The sequence below is a fragment of the Temnothorax longispinosus genome, chromosome 7, assembly GCF_030848805.1.
Source record: "Temnothorax longispinosus isolate EJ_2023e chromosome 7, Tlon_JGU_v1, whole genome shotgun sequence".
In the NCBI taxonomy this organism is placed as follows: Eukaryota; Metazoa; Arthropoda; class Insecta; order Hymenoptera; family Formicidae; genus Temnothorax; species Temnothorax longispinosus.
The window spans coordinates 6756281-6783724 of record NC_092364.1 but is presented as its reverse complement, the minus strand read 5'-3'; the positions used below and the strand labels follow the sequence as shown (position 1 = coordinate 6783724).

The window sequence follows — 27444 nt, the reverse complement described above, 5'->3', positions numbered from 1 at the left end:
ATGACATATTGCATATACCTTCAGAATGAAATAAGTGCAAGAAAAAATGCAAATGATAAAGAAAAAAAAATTTGCACATGTAACTTAATAATTTACAAATAAATGAGCGAAAGAAAGGGGAAGGTTACCGCACATTTCGTAGAAAAATTAATTATTAAAGCATAAATTGCTTGATTTTTCGTCTGCATAGACTGTCATGGTCGTGAACGACGTGAACAGCAGCACGCATTATACACGCGGCGACCAATCAGAGCAATCCCCTTCATTCCCACTACTTCAAACGTTAGTGCGCTGTTTCCAGAACCCCCGCGTCCCACTACTCCCCCCGATGAAGCCATCGAACCTCCTTAAACGGTTTATTGGAACTAATCGTAATTTTTGATATTTGCATGTGGCATTTATTATTTAATAGAATAATGTGCATTATTTGACCATATTCGCCTGAATGTAACTGAATCATTGTATCGTTCGTTCTTTTCGCTTTGCGATACTTCTGGCTGTGAAATACAACGCCTCTAACGATGCATTTTTTATATGCTTTATAAATTTTATCATCGCATTTTACGCTATAGCATTTGCCAATAAGAATGACATTGTTGTCATCAGATGTATCGAATTTTGATAAATGTTTATATTGAAATCTGCAGTAGTCAGACACGGCAGAATCATCACAGTAATCTACATTATCCGTTAGAAAGTGCAATATCTCCAGGACTTTTTCGACATTTGCTGGTCAATTCTGTTTTGACCATTCATACATTGTTTTAATTTATATATATTACTCTCGAAAGACGTAAATGTTGTTGAGGATAACCAAGATTCTCGTTTTTACGATTACTCACCCGAATTGTATTCATCATAATAGTCAGAAAAATTTGTTTTTTTTAATATATTAATGTTTTGATAGCAAAAATTTTATGTTTATTTTGAAAAAATTGAGAATAAGATGGAATTTTAATCAATTTGAAAAATTTATTAGTTCATAATAAATTTCAAATCTTAAACGCGTATATCTTGAGATTGCCAGTTACGTCGATTAAAATTCCATCTTATTCTCAATTTGGTTAAAATTGCTGGCGAAGTTAATGTACTTATTTGTTTATTTTGAAGATTTTATTTTCAATTTTAATTGTTTGTATTGCTTAAAAGTTTGAAAATTGATTAAAAACTGCAAACAATACACTCATATTAGGAGTTAATACCTAAATAAACAATAACCACTTGAAGGTTAACGCTTAAATTGTATTTCTTTTGTAAATATTATGCAGTTGAGAAAAAAATAAAGATTTGATTTTAAATAGCTTTATTGTGACTTATGATAACAGCAAATCCTACTCACACTACATAAAATCGATTTACTTTTTATCTGCGAAATGATAACATTTTTTATTAAAAGACATTATTTTTGCCTAGGGATTGACTATGGTAAATTCTAGCTAATTCAATTGCATTAAAACATATTTAATTGTATATCGCGATGTAATCCGCAAAATCGTGAAATTTCGAATAGCAACACTTTTATTGTTATCCTCCGACAGATTCACAGCGCATTAAAACCGATTTAAATGTTCGTAAAATAGAATTTCGGATTGCAACGGATTACTTTTGTCATCCTCCGACAGATTCACATCGCATTAAAACCGATTTAATTATAGCTCATGAAATCGTATAATTTCGGATTTAAATGGATGTATATCAAATCCGCCTGAAGCGTACTAAATTCGATTTGACTATTTTCAATCGGTTTTAATACCGTATTTTCGGTGCAGAAATCCCGATCGATTCGGATTACTTTCTTTTTAATCGGTTTTAATCGAACATTTTCGGCAGGGAAGGCCTTAAGAAACGCGACGAAGACGATGGCGAAGGAGAGTGGGAAACCGTTTAGGGCGGCGTGGATATATTCCCTCCGAGAAACCAAAAATGTTCGCCAAGGACGCAGAAATTAATATTGGTGCGGTGCTGAAGAAGTTTTCTGAGGTAATTGCAGCTCGTAGTAAAAAGCGCACGGACAGACCGCGAGCAAATAGAGCTCTTGCACGAGCTACAACTACAACTGATAGCCGACGCTCAATCTCTCGGTCCGGCTGTAACCGTGAAGATTAAGTTTTCATTGTATTTTCCATATTCGATTACAATCCAAAGGTTTCTGGTGCTATAAAGCCGGAATATTGGTCGAAGTACGTATTTTTGTATAAATAGATATGTATATGTAATGTAAATTTATAAGCCCTCTAAAATAGATGATTTAAAATAAGCGAGTATTATATATAAATATTTTTGTTACAGAATACTGGAGCGTATTACCGAGATGCTGGATATGTTACTGAGCAACTCGGACATGGTAATAGCGGAAACAATAACGGAATAAATGGAGGAGTTTGAAACGACGCCATATAAAATACATGGTTGTGTGTTGACGCTGGTGGAACGTCTCGATGAGGAATTCATATAAAGTTGCTGAAGAAATGTGATCCATACAGTAATGAATACGTGGAAAGGTAATGTCTTTTGAGAGAAATTATGCGAAATATATTGTACTTACGATTATTATTATTTTTTATACGATAAAATATCCACTTTGTCACAGATTGAAAGATGAGAAGCAGGTTGCTGCCATAATTGACAAGGTTCAAGAATATTTGGAGAGGCAAGGAACCGTGTCCGAGCTCTGCCGCGTGTATCTTCGTAAAATCGAGCACATGTATTACAAATTCGATTCGAATGTTATGAAACAAAAGGAGGTAAATCTTGCAAAGTATATTGCGTATAAAATTCTTCTATTTTATTAAATTGTCAAAATAATCAAATGTGCGTTAGAGTGGACTGGGATCAGACGCAATCACATCCGTGCAAGTTATGGAAAAACTATGCAAATACGTTTATGCCCACGATAACACTGATCGGTTGAGAACTTGCGCGATTCTCTCGCACATTTATCACCACGCTCTTCACGATAACTGGTTCCAAGCTCGCGACTTGATTCTGATGTCGCATCTCCAGGAAACTAAACAACATTCTGATCCAGCCACACAGGTTTGAATGTGTATCTGCGTTAAAAATTATCTTGTTAATAAAACGTGTAAAAATAATGTATTTTATTTTTTAGATTTTATACAATCGTACGATAGCCCACCTGGGATTATGTGCGTTCCGTCGTGCGAATATTAAATACGCCCACAACTGCTTGGTCGATTTGATGGTGAGAACTTCTGGCGCAAGGTCTGCTTCCGCAGCGACAGCACGAGCATAGCAAAGAGCAGGAGAAGATCGAGAAGCAAAGGCAAATGCCTTTCCACATGCATATTAATCTCGAACTCCTGGAATGTGTGTACCTTGTTTCAGCAATGCTCATCGAAATTCCGTACATGGCTGCTATGTTTTCTATGTTTGATATTCTTTATATAAAATACATTTAGTGTATTTTTTACGATTGCATAAACAATTACTTTCAACGTTTATTATACACGACAAATTATTTAATTCTAGCGCACGAGTTTGATGCGAGACGGAGAATGATTTCGAAGACATTTTACCAGCAATTGCAGTCCAGCGAACGCCAATCGTTAGTCGGACCTCCGGAATCTACGAGGGAGCACGTCGTTGCCGCTGCCAAAGCGATGCATAACGGAAATTGGTCCGCTTGCAACGATTACATTATAAATGAAATGATGAACGCAAAGATATTAGCGCGAGATTAACATTAGCAATTTTTTTTCAAATGTAGAATACGATGTAGTAATTACTTTTTATTGAAATAGGTGTGGGATCTCTTCCATCAAGCGGATGAAGTGCGAGCTGTGTTAACACGATTGATCAAAGAAGAGGCATTGAGGACTTACCTGTTCACGTATTCGCATGTATATGATTCGATCTCAATGCCGAAGCTCGCGGACATGTTCCAGTTGAAGCGGCCCATAGTCCATTCGATTATGAGTAAAATGATCATCAACGAGGAACTTATGGTATTTTGGCAGAAATACTTTTACGTTGTACAATTATTTACGTAATATTCTTTATAACTTATGTACTTCCTTTTTTTACAAACTTAGGCATCTATGGACGACCCAACTGGAACTGTAGTTATGCTGTTATGCATCGAAGCGAGCCAAGCCGCCTTCAATCATTGGCTCTGCAGTTGACGGATAAAGTCAACAACTTTGTAGATTCGAACGAACGTATCTTCGAAATGAAGCAAGGTATGTATAGATGGATGAAGTATTTTTGATAATCTTTACTTTGATATATCATCAAGATTATTGACTCGAGTACTATAAAAATTGTATTTAATTTTAACAATTAAATAGATCAGTTTTTTGCAAAAATTAAATTAATTATATTCGTTCCAAGGCAATATGTTCTATTTAAATTGTTGTTTTTGTTTTTCATGTACTTATATTTTATATTATTTTTAACAAGACCTAAACAGACCTGACCTGACTTGATCCGACTCGATCCCAACTTTGACTAAAAATTAAATTTGTACATTGATTAAAAATTAAAATCATGAAATATTCAAATAACTATGTATGTAACTTTGCATTGTCATATAACCTTGTATAGTGTTTAGACCTTTCATTATATTATAAAATATATTACTATTAATATAATGAAAGGTCTAAATACTATATATATAAAGGTACAATATGACAAAACAAAGTGAGAATAAAAGGGAAAGAGGAGGAATTAAGATATTCGATTACATACATAAAGTTATTTAAATATTTTATGATTTTAACTTTTTTTTTGTCGTCCAAAATACTTTAAAAATATTTATTCAAGATCATTTGAACTACTTTGCTGTAATAATAGATGTCAATGAAATATGGTTGATTTTTAGAAACTACTTTCAAACGTGACTTTTTTACAAAACCATAGATTTTATCGTTTACTTTAAGCTACATTTTTTCAAGTATATCTCATACTTTATTATATAATGCATAATTAAAATAATCTTCTAGTTCATAATAAAAATAATATTTGCAGGTAACTTCTTCTCAAGAGGAAACCAAGGCAATTTCCGCAATCGTCAGAGTTACAATATCGCCAAGGACAGGATTGGGGCCGGCAGAGACGCGATCGTGATCGCGATCGTGATCGTATTCGAGAAGAGAATCGTAATTATTAAGTACATGATAATACCGATATTAAAACGGTGCAAAATAAGAAATCAGAGGTCGAAACATTGTAATCGTCTAAGCACCAATACATAAATAATACCGATGACATTATATACAAACAACAATTGTAATTTGTTGATACATTGCAGAATTATTCGTGTTTTTTCCTGCAGTCGTCACAAAAAAGGTGTTATTTATAATTTATATAAAATAAATATGTATGAAATCATTTGTCTATTTATTATACAAAAAGATAACATTTTTACATTCCTGATGGATGCCACGAGATTTCATATCTTTTGTATCCTCTGGATGAGTTTGTTACCCGTTAGAATAGTATCGGATATAAGGACGAGGCGTATTCCTGTAGATTTCTCTATGAGTCGACAAGCCGCTATTTCTGCGCAAGTAATACCTCCTATCACGCAAATCACGACCATCTTTGGCGATAACGCACCCCGACGACCATTTACCACACAATTTGGTGAATTCGTCAAATCGTCAAAGCTACGAGGATCCTTCTCCTGATTCGATACGATGTTTAATATTTGCGCCTGTAATACGTTGAACGATATTACGTTAATATCCCATAATCGCTTGATTCATAATACGAAAAGAATGAAATACGAACTATTGTGGGTATATAAACGTTGTTGAACACGTAGCTAGGACAGGTACGACCGTTCTGATCAGTCCGTTTGGAATAACTGGGTAAGATCTTCAATTTTTGCGCGTTGCTGCTCCATTCGCTGCTCCAGTTCGGCAGTTTATGTAAAATATATTTGTTTCTATACTTCAGCAAGCCGGCTGTGTGCAACTTGTAGAACAGCGGGATATGCTGATAACCGTGAATATGAAGATGCAGCTTTTGGATATTTTGAAGCTCGCTCTGCGTGATACCGTCGGTGGTGATAGACAACAAGCACAGGAGACGCAAACATCGTAACGCATGTTCGTCTGCAAAAAAAAAAAGTATTTCACATTTTAATCGTAATTAAGTCATATTTTAATCCCAATTTAGTTCCGATAGCGACCGCGATTAGATATGGTTTTAATTTAATTGATTCTAGTATTTAAGAATGCACACCTATGTTTCTCTCAATATAGCTCAAACATTCCTTCCGGTCCTTGCAGTCGAGCATCAGTTTCTCGATCGTCTGCAAGACTTGAAATTCGGAGCCTAACGTGTTCGCGATGGTCTGGCACGCGGATATGTGAAATGCCAATTGCCGGGTCGTGTCTCTGGTCCTTTGCAATCTCGTCGACAATTATTAAAAATATCGACAAGGCGAGAGGCGCGACAATTAATGATAAAAATCAATACATTTAAATGACTTGGCCTTCCCGTGTAAAATCGGGAAGACGTCGCTGCAGGGCATATCTCTCACTTCCCCGTAGAACTGATCTTTATTCGGATCCAATCTGGTCTGCGATTTTTCCAACGTCGCCGTGCCGACGTTTACCTTTACGACTTCGTTCAACAAGCCTGCGTACGTTACGGGCGTGAGGAGAGCCGTAGCCAGATCGAAACCCCTGTCCATCACGATCAGGGCGCCGATCTCGTTTTCCAAACTAGACGGGCCCAGACTCTGTTCCATGGATTCCATCAGTTTGCTCATTTGCTGGCTGTGCTTGCCGAGAAACAGCGAGAGCCTCGGCGAGCCGATTATCAGCTGCAACGACCACAAGTTGCGCGCTAATGCTCGCAGAGGACTGGGGTCTTTGTGATAGTAGAGGTCGATAAATATTGGATTTTCCAAGGACAAAACGTTCCCGTCTAATCTTATGAATTCTGCAGATAACGTTCGCAACGTAATCAGCTCGGACAAGCCTGAATAAACGATTCGATATTATAAAAATTAAAGATTAAACAGGAACAGGTAATGACCGTCGTTGGCGCGGTAATTTGCTGACCTTCCTCTTCGACTAGATTGTATAACACAGGCGGAACGAACGGCATGACCAACAGATGATGGCACACTTCGACGTGAGGTCTGCCAATGAGGGATATTTCGGATTGTACTTGATCTAGAACCCTCTTGCACGCTATCAAGCTGTTAGACACTAAGAATATACGTTGACTACTCGACGGCTTCAGTCCTTCCTCCATTTTATAAATCTTGTCCACACCATATCGCCTAATTATAAAATGACACAGTTTAGTATGGATTGTTAATAAAAATAAAACGTAGGTGTATTTTAGAATATGAGGACATTATAACTTCCCGTTGCAGATCATTTTCTAGCAAATCTAAAATAAAAGAGTTCTTGTCGCATGCAGTCGAGTTCTATAGTTCTTGATACTTTTTAATAATAGTTCTGTTGATTTTGCCAAAAAAAGTCCATTGGAAAAATTATCTTTAATTATAATAAAAAATTAATACCGCTTGAAAACAATCATACGACATTGCCAGGGTCGGGAACTTTTTAGAAAATGCTTTAGTATGTTCAGAACTATTTGAAAAATATTTTAGATAAACCGGAACTGCGACATTTCGTACAACATATCACACTATTCTCTCTAAGTACTCGGTTTTTGGGCGGTATTAATTTTTTAAACAATCGTACAACATTGCTAATGTCGGGAACTCTTTAGAAAATGCTTCAGTATGCTCAAAACTATTCAAAAAATATTTTAAATAAACCGGAACTCCGAGATTTCGGAAAATTAGCAGATAATTTTTTCAATGGACTTTTTTTTGCAAAATTAACAGAACTATTATTAAAAAGTATCAAGAACTATAGAACTCGACTGCATGCGACAAGAACTCTTTTATTTTAGATTTGCTAGAAAATGATCTGCTACGGGAAGTTAGCAGATCATTTTTTCGATCGACTGTTTTTTGGATAAAATCACCAGAACTATTACTAAAAAGTATCAGGAACTATAGAACTCGACTGCATGCGACAAGAACTGCCTTTTATTTTTGATCTGCTGGAAAATGATATGCCAACTTCACAGACACTGTTGGAATGTTCCGGCGACACTTCCAGACACGAGGAAAGCAGCCATTTTGGAAACATCAGAGAAAGCCTTTTCAGGTTTAATACAAGAAGCCACTTACGAACTGTGGAGAAATCTAATTGTGGCATGGTTTGTGAGACCATTTATAATTACTATTCTGTATTGTCTGATGAGATCTGCTATTACAAGGTAATCGTTTTTTCACATTCACGAGTACGGACGTTAGACTTTCATCTAACGTTACATTAGGACGGACGTTAGACTTTCATCTAACGTTCATTATGGATCCGCAATGGATCTTTATTTCTCTAACGGTTACAAAATTCAACTTGCTGAAATCACGAGAGCAAGTGAATCGTAGAGTTGTGCACAATTTATTTCGAGTCAATTAATATAAATGAGCTTATTCAACTTTTATATACATTATTCAGTTTGTCGATTGCAATCAATTCTTCTTATAGATAACAAAATGTAAATAATTCTTCAACTTGCGTGCGTTTGAGAAAGTTTGATCAAAACGAAACTATTATATCATTTGAATTCAGATAACACTAACATACATGCGTATATGCGTCGCTCTCATGAATCAGTAATAACAACGTTAATGGCGATAATATATTACATTGGCTTGCGTGTCGATAACTTTTCTTTAAATATTTCTTTGTCTTATATAACCGTGAATATTTTGCGAATTAGTATTATTATCATAATATGTGTCTCTAACAATAACGTTTTGAGTTTTGTAATTCAAAGTTTGATTTATTTAAGCGTTTTTTTTTGTAAATATTATTATCATTAACTTGCGTGCGTTTCCTTTCTTTTCAAGAAAGATAGTAATTAATTGCAGACAACTTATTGCAAGAAATATTTGAATTCTCTAAACGAGAATTAGTGTGTCAATCAAGGATTATTTCATTGAGCTTACAAGTTCTAATTTTCTTTCATTGTCTTGCTCGTTATTAGTGGACTCAATCCACGCAGATTAAAGAACATTATTTTTCGAAACATAACCATTTACGAGCAGTTAAATTGACACGCTGATTCCATGCATTTTATTGCTTTATTTGCTTTAAACTATTTTTTGCTGTATATTTCTTTATATATATTATGTATTGTGTATTCAAATTGAAACGATTTTTTTTTCTTGATAGAAATTAAAACTGTTGATGCTTGATTACTTTATTTCAATAAGATCAGATAATTCAAGATACGTCTCACTTTCACATAAGTGTCGCATTACCATACAAGATACATTTTCTTCTAAATAATTATTGTAAGATAGAGACTTTTACAATATCAAGAAAGGGATCCGTTCCGATTAATTGATTTATTATTGACATTGTTTTTGATACAACTAAACTTCGGATCTTGTAACCAAAAAAGGAAAGTTTATATGTCATATATGTATTACACTTAATTCAAACTGCGTTTAACTATTCTGTTGTAAGAATACTGGTAAGGTTTTGTGGCAGTTTTCCTTACCCTTGCAACAAATGTTGGTATTCATTGAATATTTCTGCCATTTATAAGTTTCTTTCGATAAATAAATCACGGTACACAATTTCTCTCTCCATACACAGATTCGTTATATTTATTCCTTTTTCATCTAGATCACGAGGCCAGGCTCGTGCGCGAGCTTGTTCCAAACACAAGATAACTACAGGATATTAGATAATTTTTCCAAGGAAGAATTAATTAAATATATTTATTAATGATTGTCTTCTCTGTGACAATTCAGATAGCACCGTGTCTAAAATCGAGACATAAGACGTTATTAAGATGTATTTTTGTCGTCATTTCATAAGACGTCTAAAAGATGTCTCAAAGATGTCTTTAAGACGTCATATGTCCCAATTTTGGATATACATGCTGTCTGGGAAGTAAACGTATTTTAATATTTTATTTGTGCATTTTACGCATTAACATATAAAGTGGATAAAATTAAGATATTTTAAATTTTTTAGAATATGTTCTAATCTAAGAAAGTATCGTGTAAACTACGCTTTATATACATATGAACTTTGCAGAGCTTTCAATTGCTCGTGCATGAAGGCGCAACAGAAGGCTTCTCCGAAGAGCGCTTATGCTCGAAAGAAGAAAAAGAAAAAAAAGAAGAAAAAGCAGCAATCGAAAAGGTCCATGTCAAGTAGCTTGGATTCGTATCTGAGCTTTGCCAGCAACTCTAAACCGAATTCCGGATCATTAACCAGTTCTTTCGGTACTCTGATTTCAAGCCAATCATCGTCGAAGTCGTCGGGTGATTCCTCCGATAAATCCACGGCCAAGTCGGAGGCCTCGACGTTGAAGAGGAAAGTTGATCGCGGGCCGCTGAAGGTGTCGATCAACGAGACGGCGGAACTGATTGAGGATCGTAACGAGGAATTGTTCAGTATAAGCGACGAATGATCTCGCAGTGATAACGTCACTGCCAAAGAATGAATTGAACCGATAATTCTAATTATTGCGAAATTATTTTGAATGTCAGGTTCCTACGTTTGACTAATTACGATTAGATATTACGACAATTAGCTAAGCTTTGATTAGCTAACCAAGACGCAGTTTGAAAATATCTGAGGAGGAAGTTTTTTATCTATTCAACTTTTATAATCATTATTTATATGTTAAACTGCATTTTATATCTTTTATACTTTCATATATATAATTATTAATAAGGGTATAAGTGTAGCTAAATTTCTGATATGTTGACACTTGTCGAGAAAGAACGGTTCTGAGTTCTGAGTTAATCGAAGAATTATACGAAATTAAAGCGATTGCAATATATTCCGGGAAGTCCAGTGTTATCGCGAACGACACAAATACATCTTGTAGAGTTCTTAGGGAACAAACACCTTTTTTTTTATAAAAAAATTGTATATCATCGATATATTATAAAGAGTAAAAACAACATGATATGTTAACATGATATGTTATAAATTATAATCACGCATTGGTTTAGCACAAATATCCATTAGCAAGCAGAAAACGTCCGTTTCTCTCTCTCTCTCTCTCTCTCTCTCTCTCTCTCTCTCTCTCTTATTTTTTTTCTTTTCATCGAAGATGTTATGTGTTATATGCTTATTACACATGCAATAAAATAGCATAATCAAATTTAACTTACGTTACAATTCCGAAAGATCTCCGTCTAATGGAATAAAGTTGTACCGGCAGTTACTTTATTCTAATAAAAGAATAACTTTAAAGTCAACAATAATTATTTTATTAAAAAAACGCACCAACGGTATTCACTTATGGACCCACTTTTCTAGACGCCTAAATCACCTATTTCCACAAGAATTGCAAATATAATCATTTTCTGCCGCTGCAATTTTACTTGTTCTGCCAATATTTCGAATTTCAATTTTATTTGTCTCTCGAATGCCTCGTGAAATTTATGTTCTCATTCTCATCTCGCGATCGATTACCGCGTTTGCATCAGTATATCTCAAACACGTAGATTAGAAGTATTGTGAAAGACTTGCGTTCCGCAACGAGTTTCAGTCGCACTTTAATCTCTCATCGTGTTAAGGATCCAGTTCATGTAGTAAGCAACTTTGGTGTAGACTCCGGGGAAGCCCTCGGTGCCGCACTGTCTGTCCAGTCCGAAGCTGACCACGCCGTGTTGGATGATGCGCACTGACCTGCCGTTGTATATACCACCCGCTTGAAGAGGTCCACCGCTGTCGCCGAAGCAGGAGTCCACGTTCATTTGGCCGCCGGCACACAACTGCTTGTACCAAATCTGCGTGGTCCGTTTGTATATTTCTTTACACTGGTCATTGTTCATCAGCGGCAACTTCGCCTGCAGGAGGTCCTGACTGCGCAGACCCAATTCCGTCACGCCCCAGCCGGTCACTACAGCCTGTCCATCAGAAGAAAAATTTTGAAATAGAAGTGAATCAATCTTTATAAAATCGAGAGATAAATCTTTAAATATCAAAACAAAATTCTTTAGGAACAACTAAAGAATGTTTCTTGGAAAACTTTGATGGATTATAGAATCGAAGAGACATGGTTGCAAAATATTCTAATTTAAGAAAGAGAAAGAGAGGGAATATATATATGAGAAATGTTATTTAAATATTGCTTTGTCTAGTTATTGTCAAATTAGTAGTAGTAGATTTGAATACTTTAAAATATAAAATAAATGTAACTCTCGCAAATCTGCTCGGCTACTTCTTCCGTTATTACTTCCTGACTGGAAGAATTAAATGGAAAGAATGTATATAAATTATTCTCTCACCTTTTTATTATTTAGTATCGCCGCAGTACCAAAGGGCAGACAAATGGGCTTGGCATTCCTAGGCGTGAAGTTTACGGAATCGTTCAATCTGATAAGCGCGATGTCATTGTGCAGGTTCGTTCTCGTGTAATCCGGATGGAAGTGGACGCTATCCACGCCGAAATTCTGATACTGCTCCGACTGCTCGGCACAAAAGACCTCTTGCCCATTGTTATCTCTCTCGCAATCACGTTCCTTGCTTATATCGTGATCTCCTATTCTGACGCCTATTAATCTGCGACCTGGAGAATAACGATTCGGATTACACGAATTTATACCAATTACAAGAAACAATTAATAAACCTCCCTTAAAAACAAATATTTCAAATATCGGTAAATGTTTACAATTAGGGCCTGACCTCCGATGACCTTGACTTTGACATATGTTGTCAAGGTCACCCTCCTGAGTGACCTTCAGAAGGTTTCAGTCGGGGGTCGCTTTTTATTAAAAAATTATTAACAAAAAAAAGTTTGGCGACCTCACCGATTTCAATGATCTTGATATATGTTGTCAAGGTCATGACCCCGAGTGACCTTCAGAAGGTTTTAGCCGTCGCTCGTTATTCGTTAAAAAGTTATTAACAAAAAAAGTTTGGAAAATACGTAGTTTAGATGACGCGCTTTACAAATATTTAACTGTTTAAAGCGCGTCACTAATCTACATAGGTTAGATGACGCGCTTTAACAGTATTTAATTGTTTAAAGCGCGTCAACTAACCCATGCGTAAACCATTTCGGGGCTACCGCACCTCTCCCGAAAGCAGAGGGTGTGGGTGAACCTCGGTTCGCGTGAAAAGTGTATGCGTGAACTATTTCGGGGCTACCGCACCTCCCCCGAAAGCAGGGGGGGGGTTGTGGGTGAACCTCGGTATGCGTGAAAAGTGTATGCGTGAACTTTTCATGCGTGGAAAGTTAATATGCGAGATGCCACATGAGTTAGATGACGCGCTTTAAAAATATTCAACTGTTTAAAGCGCGTCATCTAACCCATGTTAGTATTCTCTGTTTTAACAAAAAGACTTCAATTTATCAACAATTTACTGCTTTAAATGTTGTGTTTTGGTAAAGCAGCGACTTTCTCGCGAAATAAAGTATTCTCTGCTTTAAAGAAAAACGTAATATTGGTCGTTTAGGCCTCTCAGTACTTAAAATAACTGCTATATTTTCGAAACTTTTTTTGTTTATAACTTTTTAATAAGAAACGACCCCCGATTAAAACCTTCTGAAGGTCACTCAGAAGGGTGACCTTGACAACATATGTCAAGGTCAAGGTCATCGGAGGTCAGGCCCTAATTGTAAACATTTACCCAAATATCTTTCAAACTTTATTTTTTTTATATCCTTGATTCCTTTTTTATATTTAAACCAATTTTTGTTATGTTTACGGCTATATAAGTTTTCCTTACCCGCTGGAAGTGACGTGACGCAATGAGCAGCGGTGAGGATATAACGCGAAGAGATGATCGTGCCGCCGCAAAGAAATTCCGGATTTGGTCTTCCGGTGTCGTATTCGATTAACGCCATCCATGGATATTGGAAAATTCCAGTTTTATTGCCGCCGACCACCTTCTGCTGGTTGATAGGCCCGCACGCTACATGATTCAATAGACGTAGTTTCGGGTGATTTGTTACATCTGGTGGACTTGGATCAGTGTCTGGGGCTGTCGTCGTCGTTGTTGTTGCCTATTGCCAAAAAGTAATATTTAATATGAGAAAAAATGGAAAAGCAACACTTGAATTTAATTTTTACGAAGAAGCGAAAATTCAACTATCTTACAATTATACAAACAATTTATAAGGAAATTTTATTATGTTTTACAAATGTAAAAGTAACATGCACCCTACGCATAATTGTCCAATTATTACAAACGCGCGTCCACAAAGTAATATTAAAAATCCTTAAAAATGGGAGAATTGTGCGTAGAAATATTTTCATTACTTTGTTCTGAAAATATATATCCTTAAGATTAAAATAAGTCAGCTTTTGATTGCAGGAAAATCTTTGATTTTGTCGTTACGCGCGGTATAATAAAAAATTTTACAAACAAATTTCAACGAATAATAAAGCTCTAACTCGATGTCCTGCTAATACAACGAGATCGGGATAAAACGGAAACTCGAGGTCACAGATATCTGTTTCAGTATTATTTCAGAAGACGATTAAACGGTTCGCAGCGACGACGCATCCTCATAACGTACACGAATGACGACATAATGCGATATGTATATGTATAATGACATGTGATATATCACGTGGAAATGATAAAAAGTCATCCGAAACGCATTAATCTCGATGTCCTTGATGAGAACCAATCAATCAATAAATGACAATAAATAATCTTCTGACATTTCAAAAATTTATTTACGTAACTAGCAATGAATCGGAAACAAATAAAAGAATAAAATCATTAATACAAATTTGCTACAATAATTTAGTTGCGAAAGAAGTGTGTTTTTTTAAGCATTATAGTTCTTAATTAGAATCTCTTTTTGCTTTCTAGTTTATTCTGTTTACTTTTTAATTAAATTAGCTTTAAGGGGATGCTGTAGTGGCAGTAATTAGTAATTACCGACATTTTTTTGAACACACATAATTTTGAATTGGCTTTACGGAATTAAAAAAATTTTTTTACAATTAAAGTACGCACAAAAACGGAGGGTGCTGCAGTAGAGTTTACATCAAAAACAAAAAAAATTAAAAATTTCGGCATATAGGAGCTGTCACTGACGACAATATTTGCTTAATACAAAAATACTGCAGTTTATGTATATAATGAGATTACAGCACCCTTAAGGGAAAACATTTAAGAACAACAATATCGTGAAATTAGAACTAAGATAAAAGTCTAGAAAAAAAAGTTATATGCATTGCTCAACTTTTATATATGCAAAAGCACATGCAGGTTGATATGATGAGTAGTATTGCGTGTAGCGAGAGATGGTGCAGCAATCGAACAAGGACAGATGTGATTTCGTTAGACAAAGACAGATACAGGAAAAACAAAATTAGAAATGTTGACATTATCGACATCGAGAAAGTTCGGCCGTCACTCCAGCATCCCCTTAAGTAAAATTAAATTAAATTCTTTCTCTTGAATTAGAAATTGTGGATTACACGTTAATTAAATTTACTTTATTACTTTATTTGCTTTCAATAAATTATAATTAGTTCTAAGTTAATGTTTTTATCAATAAATTAATGCGTCTAGATCAAGTTCAATTACCTGGTTGCAACAAACCTTCGGGTAAATGCCCTCAAAGCCACATTGTGAGTTTCTAAGAGTTCGCAACGCCTCTGCCGAAAGTGGTCTTGGACCTCTCAGAATTGTTGTAATCTCTGGACAATTGCGAATGTTAATGCAATCAGCACTTCCATTCGAGCACCTTATCTCTGTAACAGTAAATCATTGTTTAATTTACTCAATCAATATTTTTAAGTAACAATTTTCTAAGGACAAAATTCACATTTTATCGAAGTTTAAAATGAATCTGGTTTAGAATGGATCGCATGACCAATTTTCAAACGTACATATGTAGAAATAATTTAAATTATTTTAAATGGAACATTCATCTGGAAAAGCATCTCGATGTAAATACAAATGTATGATAAAAGTCTTGGATGCATTAAATTTTTAATATGTCAATTAATTGTGTCAAATGTAATTCTTACGATTTAAAATAAGAACATGAATTTTTAAAAAATTTGATCAAGCAAGAATTTGCTGTTAGAACTGACGTATTTTTCAAATGGAAATGCTCATGCAACGAAGAACTGACGTTAGAATTGACGTCTAATGAACCACTTACGTGCATCGATTGTTGATAGAGCGAGAAAAAAGACAAGCGTCCCGATGAACATCATGTTTATTTGTGGTATCAGCATACAACTCTTCGCCAATCAATCTCGAAATTACTTTCTGGCTATTCTTCTTTCGATCCCTCTTCTCTCTTCTCTCTATCACGGATCAGTGCAAGCCGGGGATTTTCCTATTTTGCTCCGATGGTTCTTACCGATTAGCGCGCTTCGGTCAGAGAGCTCGCCCTTTGTTGAGCAATGCGATAAATCCCACTCGCTATTCGCGTCGGTTTCTCGTGACAAGTCCGCACTCAATCCGAGGTGTATCACGGGTCAGACCAAAACCAGTACTAATCGGCTGCTTGTGAGTCGCCAATCGACTAAGCTCCTTCACCACTTGCTGGGCCTATTAAATCTGTCAGTTTGGTGGGGACGATCGTCGATTATGATCCATCGGTTGCCGTGATTCGTAACGGCCAATTAAAGCTGAATCTGGCGATTCGTGCCTTGCGGAAATGCGCGAATTTTTATCGTTGAGAATAATTCGTTATGATGCAAATTAATAGTTCCAGGAATGTTGATATTGATGCTGTTTACGTACATCCGGTTCACAGAAATAATGTTATATGTCTGTATAAAGTAAATTTTTCTTTTGAATTCACGCTTCCGATAAATTTAGAATCGACCTGCAGTTGAAAGATTTTTATAATTTTTATCTAGAGAACTAATTTTTATTTTGTACGTTGTACATTATATTATTCTGTTACCAGTTTTCTTTAAAAATTTGATTTTTAATTTATTTAAAACTTTCAGTGTTTAACCTTTTATTAATTACATTTTAAAATTTATAGATAGATCTTTCTCTTACTTTATCATTTGCGTTTGAAGAATTATGCAATAAACTTTAAACACTGGCGACACTGCACATGCATATGTTTCTCTATAAACGATTTCAAGAATCATTTCATGTTATTTCACAATTAAGTTCTAAAATCATGGAAGCTAGATAAACATATATTTACTAGGTACTGTTGCTAAATTGATCTTAATTAACGGCGTAATTTTTTGAAAGAAACATATTTGTTCATTAAAATAAAAATTTAAAAAAACGACAAAATTAATCTTCTTCTAGAAAGGAAATTAATGTCGTTTATAAATAAAATTAAAATAAAGGCAAAGTAGAGTAGCAGAAATTTTTTCTGAAAGATAAACGTAGAGAGGAGATATGAGGAATGAGAGAATAAAATAAAAGGGAAAGAGGCAGAGAAAAAACCGGTTTGATATTGGAATAATTAAAGTTTATTCTCGTTCGGAAAATGATAACTCCAAGAAGTCTCGCAAGAAAAAATCGATCAAGAATAGCGCATGACTTTTGTAATCACTGGGATTTTCCCGAAATAACATTACTGCACGATTGAGCTCAGGCAGGAGTGTTGTCTTGTTAAAATGTGCAACTATTAAGAGTCGTCTACAATACACGGAGTAACCGTGAAGTAAAGAGTAAAAGTAGGCGTAAGAGGGCTATTTTCGGTTTAAGAAAGTTGGCGTGAAGGCGTAAGCGAAATAAATTAATTTTATTTCTTACTCCTACTCTTATTCCTACACTTACGCTCGGCCAATCAGGACGCAACAGGCTATAATGCTTACTCTTGCCTACTCTTATTTTTTACTCCGTGTATTGTAGACGACGCTTTAGTCATCGTTGACAGATGAGGAAAGTTACGACAAAATATCAGCACTTTCCTCAGCAAACTTACTACCGATTGCGTTACCAAGGACGTCGCTCATTGCGTATCTCTTTACATATTTGTTATTCAACTTAACAGAATCTTTAAACGTATCGTCATGATTTATGACCGCAACAAAATGCGAAGATTCGTTTAGGAAGTTCTTCGTAATATTGAAAAAGCATTTATTACTGTAAGGCGATTAGTACAATCAATGAGTTAATGATTAATTGGCACATGATTAATAATAAATAATTAATTGACCACTGAGTTTTTGAGAATTACTTTTTTGTAAAGCTTGAAGAGGAAATTTTTCATGGTTTGTCGACTTATCTTTCAAAATAATATGAAAATTTTAAGGGGGTATTTTTGTCTACAATGCTGTTTTTGGAAGTGATTTTTAAAATAGAATAAATTTAAAATTTTTGAGTTTTTTTTCAGAAATGTTTTACATATATATTATGTTGCTTTAAAAACATATGTAAATTTTGTTGGAAAAAAAATATTTAACATGAGATTTTGTACGCTTAGGCACAATAGTGCGCCCTTGATTGGCAACCAGTGTTGCGGATGTTATATGTATCTGAAAAAAAACTAAACATATTTTTAATTTGTATGAGTGTTGTGAGGATTGGTACCAGAATTGAAATAACTATTTATTTTTATTTTTATAACTCGCTGAAGAGGAAAAAACGTAAGGAAAATTGACAATTAACATTTAGCATGTCGCTATTTTGTACAAAAAAAATTTCTTTACCAAATCTGGTACCAATTCTTACAACACTCACATTATAGATGAAGAATATGTTTGGTTTTTTTTTCAAATACATACAACGTCCGCAACTCTGGTCGCCAATCAAAAGGGCACCATTGTGCCCGGTTGTACAAAACCATATGTTAAATTTCTTTTTTTTTCTAACAAAATTTATGCATGTTTTTAAAGCAACAATAAATACGTGTAAAAAAATTCAGAAAAAAACTCGAACAATTTTAAATTTATTTTATTCTAAAAATTACCTCCAAAAACAGTACTTTAGACAAAAATAGAAATCTTTTATTCTTCCTCTTAAATCTTTAGAAATTATTAAAATTAGTATTAATTAATTTTATTTTCTAGCACAGTCGTCTTTGAATACGCTTTTTGAAGTTGCTTGGGCGTAGAGGCGTAGACCACTGTAACGTGTAGGGGAGACCGGGGTTAACTCGACACTATTTTTTCAAAGGCAATTTTTAATATTTAATTAAAATTTTTAGGCAAATTCAATGGTATATATTTAAAGAGTGTTCTTTCAGGTACAAAATTGATTCAAAAAGTTTTGCTGTTCGTCGTTTTGTTTTGCCGCCAGGAAAGGAAAAGTGACGTAAGGACAAATTTTTGAATTAAAAAATGCCGCGGTAAACTCGACACCCCGCCGGAGCAAACTCAACACTTTGTCTGATCGACACAATTTGATCTGGAACTTATTTTTTACTGTCTAAAAATAAAAATAAATTGTTTATTGTGTATTTAAAAAGTACAAAAATTCGGAATAAAGTAGCTAGAATCATTTGAAATAATGAGCACAAAAATTGTCGAACTTTCAATTATCTTCATCTAAACTCATGTCTGAAAAACAATTAATGCAGGTAAACTCGCGATCGGACGTGCGCATACATTTGTCATAAGCCATACGGCTGCATGACAAGCATCGTTTGTTACTGGAAGCCGACGAAACGGTGTAGTGTTGACTTTGCCCAGGACGTCGTTTTTCACTTTTGTCACTTCAAAAACATGAAAATTTTGAAAATATCCATAAACGATTATCGGATTCATATAGAGCATCAAATTTCCCATGAAAATCACTTACATGTATTAGGTTTGCAAGAGTAAAGCTCGATGAAAGAGTAGAAATTTTCGACAGATCAGAAATAGTATAACATTGTACAACTATAAATATAAGAATTATAAGATATTTTTATAGAAAAACATATCTCTATATCCAAAGTTATCGATGTAAACATTGAATACATACACAATACGATACTTTCAGATGTAAAATTCAAATTGAATATGAAACAAGACCAAACTCTCCTGCACTATTCTGACTAACAGCGCAAACTGCTGATGCGGTTTATATCCTTTCCTATTGTCTAACAACAACAACAACAAGGTATACTGGCTAAACAATGATATTTTTTTACCTGAATGTAAAATGTATAAAAGTCCAATTTTTTTCAGCTAATATGTTCTATAGCACGGTTTCCTTGCCAAGACATCTTATCTGTCGAATTTGCATACTCTGCTATAACGGTAAAAATTTAAACATTATTTGTATGCATTTTGCATTAATATTTATTTACATAAAAACAATGACAATCGATAGATTATTATTGATATTAGTAATAAAACTAATAAAAATTTGCAAAGAAATAAGAACGTTAATGAAAGAGAAATTAAATATTTTTACACATAAAGTGTGACAATATTTTTTTAGAAATTACTTCAGTTAAACTAAAATAAAATATATATTTAACCCTTAGCTGGCACTGTGGGGTATTGAATGCCCCACCCTAGTTCAGCTCTAATTTAAGCCCCCCTATAGTACGAAAATGGTACTAAAAAATGGAAGAGTTAAAATAGAAGAGTTATGAATTTTTGAGTAAAACAGTTATTTTTTTGTTTTCTTTTACGTTCTCCAATTCTTTTCATACTTAATATTACATTTTATCAAAATATAACCTGTGACATTTGTTAAAATAACATTCGAAGACTATCTTGAAATTTTTTTAAGTAAAAAAAAATCAATAGCTTCCTCGCAGCAAGCATATTTTAGTGGTAGGGTCTGAAACGGCCCCAGTGTGCCAGTTATGTGATTCTGGTGAAGTGTGCCAGCTAAGGGTTAATTTTTATTGACATATTTAACTTTTTTAAATTTTAGTACCAAAAAAAAGTTGTTGTCCGCACATTTACAAAGTGTATGCGAAGGTCCGGAGATAGCTGTGTATAATACATTTCTTCAAAGTACCGGTACCGGTACTATATCTTATGCGGTGATTATTGCTGTGAGCTCACTAGAAAAAAGAGTATTTGCCGAAAGCAAATTTATCGACATGTATGAATATGTTTCGTTTTGCCACGATAGAAACTATATGTTGAATATTTTAGATTATATATAGTAATTGTATGCCTAATAAAAATTGATCTATAATACAATCTGAAATTGTATATATCCATCTTGATACCCAAATTGGGTACTAAGCGTCTTATCAAGCCGATGTTTGCAAAATTTTTTATCTAATATAATTTCAGAAAATAATGCAATAAGAATGCAGGAATGTGTCCACGATTATTATGCATATAATCTAAAATATTGTCAATTGGTAACTTTATTGGTAGTAATATATACCCAGACGTAAAGATCATGCGCACCTCGGACTATTTTTGAAGTATGCTGAAGTGATATGAAATGCTTATTTTATGCAAATATCTACCACATTACCGAACATATAAAGAATTATGACTTTGAAAATTCGATATTTTATATGTGACGTATCGAAAAAGTCTATTTTTTACATTTCAGTGTAATAATTTGTTTATCAAATATCTTGAGATATTAAATATTAAGGCTCCTGGGTAGTCACCGCGGCCATATTGGATTCTTACTATCGAGGCGAGGAAAACACCTAATTTTAAATTGCGGTATTTTCCGAAATAAAAAGACATTTCAATAAAAAATCACGACAGATCGTTTCAGCACACTTCAAAAATTGACCGGATACTATCCTTTTCCCTCGACAATAAACAAACAGCCATAAAACGAAGCCTAAACATACGGAAAACAAGCCGTTTGACGACTATCGAAAGGAGTGGTGAATGTTCCTTCCGCATATATATTTCTTGCAAATCTTACCATACGGTCAATTTTACGAGTTTCACGAATACGTTAAACGTTAGAGCACAAGTACAGAGCGAATAATAAAGAAATATACCGCAACTTAAAATAAGGTTGTCAACATGTCACAAGACAGAATTCTCCATTGGAGAGAGTGAGAGGAGAGAGTTCTTATTTCTGCCGCGACGGTACGGCGCCACCGTCAACGCAGAGTTCTCGGCTCAGGGACCAGGAGCCTTAACTGCGCTACATATTCGCTAAACTCTATACTTTCGATAGTGCCGATAAAAATACAGTCACCGAATATTTAAACAAAATATTTATGTTAAAAGTTGACTTGAAATGTGGTTTATAGATGAATATTTTTGATGGCGACTTTCAATGAATTATTTGGCAACGCTGGCGCTGCAAGCTGTGCGCTCATGTCACACTTCATTCATAATGTACGGTTTATTATCAACTTTTATGTTCACAAATTGTCCCTTATTTTTGCCCACATTACTCCTCACTTTTTGTTTCTTATCACTTATTATTATTATAAAATCTCTCTTTAATAAAAAGAAAATGTCACAATATTCTTTGATTAATGAAATTGACACTTACATTGACACTTTTGTTATCAACTTCACATTTTACAATCGGCGCCCTGAAAAGCGCAGCGTTGCCATATTGTTCTGACAGTAAAATTTACCGAAAAATGAAAAATTTCTAAATACACATAATATTTTCACTTTTTTCTTATAATTAAACATAATAATCAATTATAACTTGATTTTATATAAGTTTAATGCAATATACAAGAGTTTGCTGAGGCCCTGCTTAAGCGCCTACAAAATACGCTTCTCCGTGAAAGGAATACCTTAATACAGTTTGCTTTAATATTTTGCTAACCAACCATTCCAAACAAAAAAATGACCATCTGCTAAAAGAGTCAAATTACAAAAAAGAAAAAAAAAAGATAAAATTGTTCTAAAATAAATTATAAATAAATGTGAATATTTCGTTTTTATTAAGCATTAACTTTTTTTACAATCTATAATAGTTCGCTAGATAATTTTTAAAAAGTAAATTAATATATATATCCCAAAAGGGTTAACAAAACTATTCAAATCATCATTCAAGTGTACAGATGGACACATGCGGATATCTTTCCTTCCATTCGTTAATTAAACAATCGTTAATGTTACAATGTATGAGATGAAACTCTTGCAGTTTTGGACATTGTTCCAAAATAGTAAAACACTTATCAGGTGTAACAAGTTTCACCCAATAAAGTTGTAACTGTTTTAAGTTTTTGCACTGCGTTAATAATTTCAAATTGTGATCAGTGAGGACAATACAGCATAAAGCAAATAATTCCAGATGTTGCCAGGAAGGAAGTAATCTGTGCAAGCGATTGGAGTAATCAGCAATTGGACATTGAAATCTGTAACAAAAATCATATGACTATTATAGTATTCTAATTACAAAAAGTGAGCAAATTGGAAATTTGTACATTGTTTTCTCATCATTACAGATTGCTACCATTGCTCCTATATTCAGAACAATTTAACATTTTATTTCGCTCACAAAGCTTCCTCTTATGAGGAAGATTGTATTTTGCTTGATGCATAATTATTAGTATTTATTAGTTTGGCTTCCTCATAGAGAAAACTTTATGAAACAAATAAAGTAGAAGCAATGGTAGCGATCGATCTGTAATAATAAGGAAGCGAGTTCCTAATTTGCACACTTTTTTTTAAATTTTAAGTTTAATTTTTTTATGAATTAATAGAAGATCAGCTTAGTAGCACAAGTGGGGTTTTACAATCGACCCAATGTTAAATCGATGTTGACTTTGGGAGATCAGGCTATACGGTTTATATATGGACCTTCCGCATATAGACCTTTGATCGCGTATAAAGCTAAGTATAATCAAACAAATTTTAAAGAATTATATATGAAATAGGGGTAGAAAAAACTGAAGAATATAATGGAATTATAAATAGCCCAATATCTCAAAATTTGCGGAAGTTAGAGCTACCACGGACATTTCTCAAAACATTCAAAATTTTTATAAAGTTAAAGAACTCCGTTAACGATCATCGCCAAATTCAATACCAACCTTCTTTTAATGATCTATTGATGATTCTATTGATTAAAAAAAATTTAGCCCGATATCACACAGACACACACACACGCGCGCGCGCGCGCGCACTACGGACATTTTGTAAAAATGAGATATTTCAACATTTTAAAATATTTAGAACACATTGGCAAAGAAAACTGAAAATTTTTTTTACAAGAAACAGTAGAGTTTTCTCTATATAAGGAAGCCCAAAAAAAATTAATGTAACTTTTTCAAGATCCTCGAAATGCAAGAGAAGCAAACACAAATTTCAATCAAGAATATAGTAATGTATTTAAAAAAAATTAAAAAACACACTTACCGGGGAAGATATACTTTTCGTAAATTCTTACACTCAGCGAGAACGTCAATATCCTGCGATGTATAATTAATAAAGTTCTCTAAACGTATTACTTCCAGGTTAGGACACAAATTTATAAACTGTATTAAAGCTGTATTTCTCATACAGACTGAAAGTTTAAAATTGACCTCACGCATCCGTTGATTTTTTTGCAATATTTTGTAAAGGCGTTCAGTTTTTATACTTGTATTACGAAGGTTTAAATGTTCCAAACCATTTAATTTCTCGAGATACGAAAATCCTTTGTCGTCTATGCCATGACAATAATCAAGATTCAATTCTAAAAAGAGATATGTGTTGGGCATATACAATTCACCAATAATCCCGACAATCACATGTTTCATATACTTTATATGTATATATATACCTTTCAAATTTACACATATCTCTGAAATTTTAAGTAGGGCAAGATTATGGATAGAACAGCATCTTCCTAATCTTAAGTGCGTCAAACGCCTGCCACAATTATCAAGAAAATTATTAAAATCCTCAACACTAAATATGCTTTTTGTAAGATCTAACTGCTGCAAATATTTACATCTAGATGTAAAGTAACAAAATATACTGCTCATATCGCGTGTTGCCATATTTAGCCGAAAATTATCAAAATACTCTGCGGAAGGTGAACAGTGTATATTTAAACGTGTATAGAGTCGTGGGTCTCGTATCAAATCATTGAAGCGTCTATTTACATAATTCAAGCGACATAACGTCATCAGATCCAAGTTTTTTAATATCATTAGTAATATTTCATCCTGCAAAGATAAAATATAAAACTTTAATACACGAGATGATATTGCAATAAATATTATGAAAAATATACTTCTTAGAATACTTTACAGGAAGCTCAGATATATTGCTACGTGATAGCTCCTTGGATTTATACGTTTTGCACAATTTGAATGACGAATTACCTCCAGAGATACATTTTTGTGCATCAAATTCTCTCTCAAAATACTCTCCTTAGAAACCCTTCTTATGTAGCTGCAAATAACATCGGAACAAATTCATTTTTATTATTAACAGAATAATGAGATTTTAATATTACTTAATGTTGATAATAATACCTTCCATCCCTACAATATTCTATTATAATGCAATATTCAGAAAAATGTTGTTGCAGATAATCTATATCCAAGTGTGCATTTTTGAAATCTGCTGTTAAATTATGAATATTCTCATGGTGTGGAAAGTACATGCAGTTAATTTCCTTTAACAGATTAGTTAAACTCTTCTCATAATTTCTAGGACGAACCAACTCTGATGTACCAATAAGCATCACAGCATCTAGCTTTGTGTAAAGGCCAAGACGTGTTTCATCGTAACCGTTTTTAAAAAATAGTCTTAGCATTTTCGTTTTAAAGTCACACGGGTGTGATAAAGGTGGGGAAAATAATCTTGATCTTGATGTCGGGGGTACAATCTCAGACTTATAATCAGTTCCCCACAATTTAAGCCACTCATTATTAGAATCATCTTGAGCCAAAATGTGAATTACGCCTCCGGGATTGTACATTTCGTATATAGAAACTCTGACTGGATATACAGCTTCATGAAACTCGATATCTTCAAAAAAGGTGAAGTGTTTTGCAAGCGTTTAAATTTAATATACGCACTTGATAAGGACCGGAATCTCGGTCAAAACGCGTTGTGCTTTTTAAATAAAGACTGCCAGTTTGGTTGAAGAAAAGGATTTTGCTCGATTTATCTAGAGAACTAATTTTTATTTTGTACATTGTACATTATATTGTGTGTTTGTGTGTGTGTTTGTGTGTGTGTGTGTGTGTGTGTGTGTGTGTGTGTGTGTGTGTGTGTGTGTGTGTAGGTGTGTGTGTGTGGGTGTGTGTGTGTGTGTGTGTGTGTGTGTGTGTGTGTGTGTGTGTGTGTGGTGTGTGTGTGTGTGTGTGTGTGTGTTTGTGTGTGTAGGTGTGTGTGTGTGTGTGTGTGTGTGTGTGTGTGTGTGTGTGTGTGTGTGTGTGTGTGTGTGTGTGTGTGTGTGTGTGTGTGTAGGTGTGTGTGTGTAGGTGTGTGTGTGTAGGTGTGTGTGTGTAGGTGTGTGTGTGTGTGTGTGTGTCGAGCTGCATGACAAGCATCGTTTGTTACTGGAAGCTGACAAAACGGCGTGGAGTTGACTTTGCCCCGGACGTCGTTTTTCACATTTGTCACTTCAAAAACATGAAAATTTTGAAAATATTCTAAAACGATTATCGGATTCATATAGAGCATCAAATTTTCCATGAAAATCACTTACATATAAGTTTGCAAGAGTAAAGCTCGATGAAAGAGTAGAAATTTTTGAGAGATCAGAAAAATTACTTTTCACCATCAAAAACGCTTATGTCGCGCTAAAAATTACACCATAACTCAGAATGTCATCGAATCCCGTTGATAATACTGGCACATAAAGACACATTTACAGTAGGAAAGGCAAATTTCTACGATAGATTTAAATTAGCAAAAAGTCTAGTGTCGTTTGCCCCGATGTCGAGTTAGCCCCGGTCTCCCCTATATTGACTAATAAGATTTTTACAATGTAGTTGATCAATTTTTACTGCTTACGTCTTATCGCATACTCTTACGGCTATTGTAGAATAGGCTTAAGATTTTCCGAAATATATTATTTATGTTATTTAAAAAAAATGTATCTCTTATTTTATTTTCCGATACACGTTGTAGTGTGTTCCACCTCGTGTCTGTGAAGTTGGCATATCATTTTCCAGCAGATCAAAAATAAAAGGCAGTTCTTGTCGCATGCAGTCGAGTTCTATAGTTCCTCATACTTTTTAGTAATAGTTCTGGTGATTTTACCCAAAAAACAGTCGATCGAAAAAATGATCTGCTAACTTCCCGTAGCAGATCATTTTCTAACAAATCAAAAATAAAAAAGAGTTCTTGTCGCATGCAGTCGAGTTCTATAGTTCCTGATATTTTTTAATAATAGCTCTGTTGATTTTGCCAAAAAAAGTCCATTGAAAAAATTATCTGCTAATTTTCCAAAATCTCGGAGTTCCGGTTTATTTAAAATATTTTTCGAATAGTTCTGAGCATACTGAAGCATTTTCTAAAAAGTTCTCAACATTAGCAATGTTGTACGATTGTTTAAAAAATTAATACCGCCCAAAAACCGAGTACTTAGAGAGAATAGGGTGATATGCTGTACGAAATGTCGCAGTTCCGGTTTATCTAAAATATTTCTCGAATAGTTCTGAACATACTA

General features: G+C 34.2%; 3 protein-coding genes and 1 pseudogene across 4 annotated transcripts; 1 reads left to right on the top strand and 3 right to left on the bottom strand.

The window, feature by feature from the left end:
• The first annotated feature begins 196 nt into the window (after positions 1-196).
• On the top strand, positions 197-5253 carry LOC139816394 (eukaryotic translation initiation factor 3 subunit C-like; annotated as a pseudogene).
• An 86-nt stretch (positions 5254-5339) lies between these two features.
• Positions 5340-11130, bottom strand: LOC139815830 (uncharacterized). Its single transcript, XM_071783013.1, has 4 exons — positions 7035-11130; positions 6208-6951; positions 5752-6077; positions 5340-5674 (listed from the first exon to the last, which is right to left on the bottom strand). The coding sequence occupies exons 1-2, from the start codon at positions 7228-7230 to the stop codon at positions 6425-6427; spliced, it is 723 nt and encodes a 240-aa protein (XP_071639114.1). The 5' UTR covers positions 7231-11130; the 3' UTR covers positions 5340-5674; positions 5752-6077; positions 6208-6424.
• LOC139816393 (vacuolar protein sorting-associated protein 33B-like) lies at positions 5411-6262 on the bottom strand. The gene is made up of 3 exons (XM_071783885.1): positions 6208-6262; positions 5752-6077; positions 5411-5674 (listed from the first exon to the last, which is right to left on the bottom strand). The coding sequence occupies exons 1-3, from the start codon at positions 6260-6262 to the stop codon at positions 5411-5413; spliced, it is 645 nt and encodes a 214-aa protein (XP_071639986.1).
• A 149-nt stretch (positions 11131-11279) lies between the features above and the next one.
• Positions 11280-16554, bottom strand: LOC139815829 (melanization protease 1-like). Of its 2 annotated transcripts, none has more exons than XM_071783012.1 (5): positions 16172-16554; positions 15604-15755; positions 13771-14047; positions 12326-12606; positions 11280-11944 (listed from the first exon to the last, which is right to left on the bottom strand). In XM_071783012.1, exons 1-5 carry the CDS (start codon positions 16245-16247, stop codon positions 11591-11593), a joined length of 1140 nt encoding a protein of 379 aa, XP_071639113.1. In that variant the 5' UTR covers positions 16248-16554; the 3' UTR covers positions 11280-11590. The 2 variants fall into 2 exon arrangements, with proteins under 2 accessions (XP_071639113.1, XP_071639111.1); XM_071783010.1 differs by having other exon boundaries at positions 15589-15755; positions 16172-16553.
• Between the last annotated feature and the right edge of the window lie 10890 nt (positions 16555-27444).